The 4,256-nt window shown below is 31.4% G+C and overlaps 1 protein-coding gene across 1 annotated transcript; it reads right to left on the bottom strand.

The window, feature by feature from the left end:
• Positions 1-411: 411 nt before the first annotated feature.
• LOC137829495 (actin-depolymerizing factor 2) lies at positions 412-2,482 on the bottom strand. The gene is made up of 3 exons (XM_068636300.1): positions 2,216-2,482; positions 943-1,208; positions 412-810 (listed from the first exon to the last, which is right to left on the bottom strand). Exons 1-3 carry the CDS (start codon positions 2,216-2,218, stop codon positions 660-662), a joined length of 420 nt encoding a protein of 139 aa, XP_068492401.1. The 5' UTR covers positions 2,219-2,482; the 3' UTR covers positions 412-659.
• Between the last annotated feature and the right edge of the window lie 1,774 nt (positions 2,483-4,256).

Consider the following 4,256-nt stretch of genomic DNA (forward strand, 5'->3'; position numbering starts at 1 on the left):
AAAACAAAATTTGTTAATATATGTCGAATTAAAAACATATTTTTCCCTATGGGAGAATAGGAGTTCCTTCCAGGTACTAATTTCGTATTGGGCGTTGATTGTGAATTATTGCAATTATATGAACAAAAATTATTTTGGGCACAATGGTAGCAAATTATTCTGACAAAAGTGGAGATGCTTAATAACCGCAAATACTTGAAAATCCTACAATAGTCTTTTGCAAGGGCATAATTAAATTTTATGAAAAATCATTTCTGCTAAGTTAAGATTGTTTAATGTCAATGCAATTATGTTGGCATCCACAAATCTTGTTATGAAGAACTTAGTTGAGTTAATTTGAGTTGCAAGACATTAGTAAGATGGCAAGTGTGAATATTACATCAATAGCCGATCCAATCACACAAAAAACAGTAACAAAATTAACTAGCAGGCATAGCATTAAGATGACACCCAAACCCGGGTTGTATGTCACAAACCACAAGATACACTGGAACAAGAGAAGCTGGTTGAAGTTGCAATAGACTTCATTGTCAAAACTTGGAAAATTGAGTCCAAATTAGCCAAGTTGACCATCCCAACAAACTATAGACATTTCCATATGAGGAACTTCGGCTGAAGGAAGATCCCCATCACAACTCATAATGCATAAACAGAATCGATTAATTGACACGGCTTTTGAACACATCAAGACCCATCTCAGTAGGATCAGTTGCCTGCAGCTCAACCTGAATTCCATCAAGCTCCCTCTTGAATCTATCTTTGGAGCTCGCATAAATCATCTTGCTCCTAACCCTAGCTGAATCAGGGGACCTTCAGACAAAGCAACAAAATTAATGTAGATAAAAAAAACTACTAACTCTTGGTAAAAATTTAATTGGAATTTTCAAATCTTAAAAGTTATGGCTGTTTTGCTTGTATTAAGCTTAAAGTTGTTGACATTACCAAGCAATGAAGAAAATTTTGCTCTTCTGGCAATTCTCTTCGGTGACAAAATCAAAATCATAAACAGCATATCGACACTCATCAGCTGGAAGACTGGCAGTGAAATCTTCATAACCATTTGCTGGTTCACCCAGCTTCTCCACAACAACTTGCTTCTGCTTCTCCTCAATCTTATAAACGATATACCGATATGTCCTCTTCGCCTTGAGCTCCAAAAACTTTAACTTGCAGTCATCGTGGACAGCCATACCTGATGCTGCGTTCGCCTGTACAGTTCCACAGGTCAACAAGTAACGGTCAGTTACATTATGAAAATATCTCCTTTCACTAGCAATGCCTACAATGTACAAGCTAGCAGATCCACAAGCCCGTGCAATGTGATTGAAACATCAACAACAAAGTTTGATTCCTCTGCATGGGATCAATTACACTTAGGTCTCCTAGGATAAATTACTCGAGAAGGACTTCTAGAAAAAAAACTTAAGGAAAGTGAACAAAAAATATTCTTTAGCCTAAATTTAGCCTGTAGGTTAAAAATCAGCTTTTGGAAAAGCTAAAATGAGATAACCTCTACAAAAAAACTTGTTTCTTCTAGGAAGAAGTTTATACAAAAATTCCTTCGACAGATACAACTGAGTTAAACCAAACACCAAAGCTTCAATAAATCTATTTGAAGCAGCAAGCCCAAGCGATTACGCACAGAAGAAATAAAATAAAAACAAAACATAAACATACAAAAAAAACCGTAAGCAAGGAAAAACAGGAAAATGAGCAACGAAAAATGGATCCAAGGATTTTAGAGCAGAAAACCTAAAAGAAAACACTCCAAAAGATAATCCAAACTGTATGCTAGAATTATAATCATCCCTAGATGATCATGAGTGCGTAGAAACACTCGCTACTATACAATGCAATTCCAGATTAAACGCTGAAATCCATATCAAAATCAGATCTATCACCGAACATGCAACCAAACAGATAGCGCAGCAGAAAACGCATGATTAAAAATTCGATTCTACTCAGTTCAATGTTGATGATGAGATCGACCAGGAATCCAGCTCAAAATAAATAAATAAAAACACAAAATCAGTAACCGCAGAAAATCATTTAAAATCACGAACAGAAAGAGAACGCAGAAGACAAGTATTGGCGTAAATAATGAGATTTTCAGAAGAGAACTTGAAATCGGTAAGAAGTGGAGTTGAGTTGAGTTCTCTATTATCCAGAGGCTTCCGCAAAAACAGAATAAAACAGAGAAAGAGGGAAAACTAACCATTTTTTTCTCTCGAGAAGGAGGGGCAAAAATGGAAAATGAAGTTGGGAGCGACGCTGAAGGAGGAGATGTAGGAAAGGGTTTTGAGGTGGAAGAAGTAGAAGAAGATGAAGAAGAAGAAGAAGGTGAGGAAGGAATGGAAGAAAAAAAATGGAGTAAAATTGGTGATGCCAGAAATTGAATTTATATTATTGTGGCACGCGGAAGAGCGTCTCCGAGCGTGAAATTGCGATTAGTGGAAAATATCAATTCTCAACAGTGCCACCTGTTGCGGTTAGTACAATTACGTGTTTAAAATCAGTACCGTTTTTTCAATTTTTACGTTGCTCGCTCGCTTCTGCTACTCGGCTCGGCTCAGCTCGGCTTGCTCTTTCTCTCTTTTGTGTTTTATAATTTTTTTTAGTTCTCGAACTGTGTAATGTTATCTAAAAATATTGTGTATTAATCTACCTAGTCTCTTAATTTTATTATAATAGTCATTAAAAATTGTCAATTTTAATTAATTATTACTGTAAACTAGATAGCTAAAATGATTAACATAAATAACAATTAATAAAGAGATTGTGCACACATTTTCTTATTATTTCAGTTTGATTCGTTTGGTTTTTCATTTTCTAATGTACCAATATTAACTCAAATGTAACCACATGTTAGTTATCCCTAAAAAATAATTATTTTCATTTTTCTATGTATTTTAAAAATAAATAATATTAAATTAAAGGAAAAGACTCTTTGTTTAATTTACTATTATTATTTCTCATGATATTCATCATCCAATTTAATATTATCAACACATGAAAATTTAATTTTAACCTCTGCAAATTTAAAAAAAAAAATCTAAAATTCTAAATTAGTGTTTTTAGGTTGGATCCATATGGCAGGTGGAGCCTCGTACAACCAGAATTAAGTTAAAGAGAATATTAACGTGACAAAACAATGATTAAGTATTATGTAATATATTTTTAACAAAACTCTAATCTTACCTTTGGTTCATCATCATATAAATAGTCACAGATTTTGAGAATAAGGTAAGTCATCATCACACAATAATTACACCAAACATTGAATATCAAGATCTCACTTAAACGTCATTAGTGTCTTTTGTAAGTATCATTCGAATTTGGAGTTTACAAGGATGAGCAGAAAAAAAAAACAAATAAAAAATTGTGAAAGTGTTCCGGAGATAAAAGAAGACCAATCTACCAAAAGAAAAGACAATTGTTCTCTTAATTTCAACCTGTCCCGTAAAATAATTCTTAATATTTACTTTAATATAAGTGAATAACATTTGTTTTATAAACAATTTAATATTATGAAACTAATTTTGATTAGATATTTTAAAGAGAAAAAGGATAAATATTTTTAGAGTTTCCTCATTTTACAAAGACTACAAATATATTTAAATTAACACGTTATTTCTGAAAAATATTTAAAAATATTAATTCGAGACTACAAATATATTTAAATTAACACGTTATTTCTGAAAAATATTTAAAAATATTAATGTTGTCTTATTTTGTGTACGTTATTTTCTTACAAAATGTTGTTGAAATTGTTAAGCACTTAAATCAACCGATAGGAAACTGTTTTTACTTAATTCATGGTCACTCAAATTTAGGAATGAAGTTACGTTAAATAAGTCGAAGAAGTTACGTTAAATTTAGGAATTCACTCGTGTATGTTTATAAGGGTATACTGGACTTTATTCATTGAATATAAAGATTGCAAAATCAGTAAAATAGGAGTAGATAACTGATTACGACAGTCCTCAATGCAAATCATTATAAGATTTAAATATTTGCCAAAAAATTGAAATAATAAATACTTTTTATAATATTAATTTCAAAAGTCAGTTAATTTATTTTTTAATAAAAAAATCTTAAAATTTCTGTCATTAGAATTTGATATTATAAATATGTATTATGAGAAGAAAAAAAATATTTGAATCCGGAGAAGGTGCTAGATTGTCCAAAAAATTATTCTCTTAAATGTTTCTATAAAAAGTTACAGTTACAATTTTTTTTTAAAAAAAGTCTTGAGA

Source organism: Phaseolus vulgaris, chromosome 7 (assembly GCF_000499845.2).
Source record: "Phaseolus vulgaris cultivar G19833 chromosome 7, P. vulgaris v2.0, whole genome shotgun sequence".
Lineage (NCBI taxonomy): Eukaryota > Viridiplantae > Streptophyta > Magnoliopsida > Fabales > Fabaceae > Phaseolus > Phaseolus vulgaris.

Excerpts from the sequence above, each read along its gene's own strand:
- LOC137829495 (XM_068636300.1), bottom strand. Across the intron at positions 811-942 it reads AAAATTTTCTTCATTGCTTG|GTCCCCTGATTCAGCTAGGG; the intron begins GTAATGTCAACA and ends CTTTGTCTGAAG.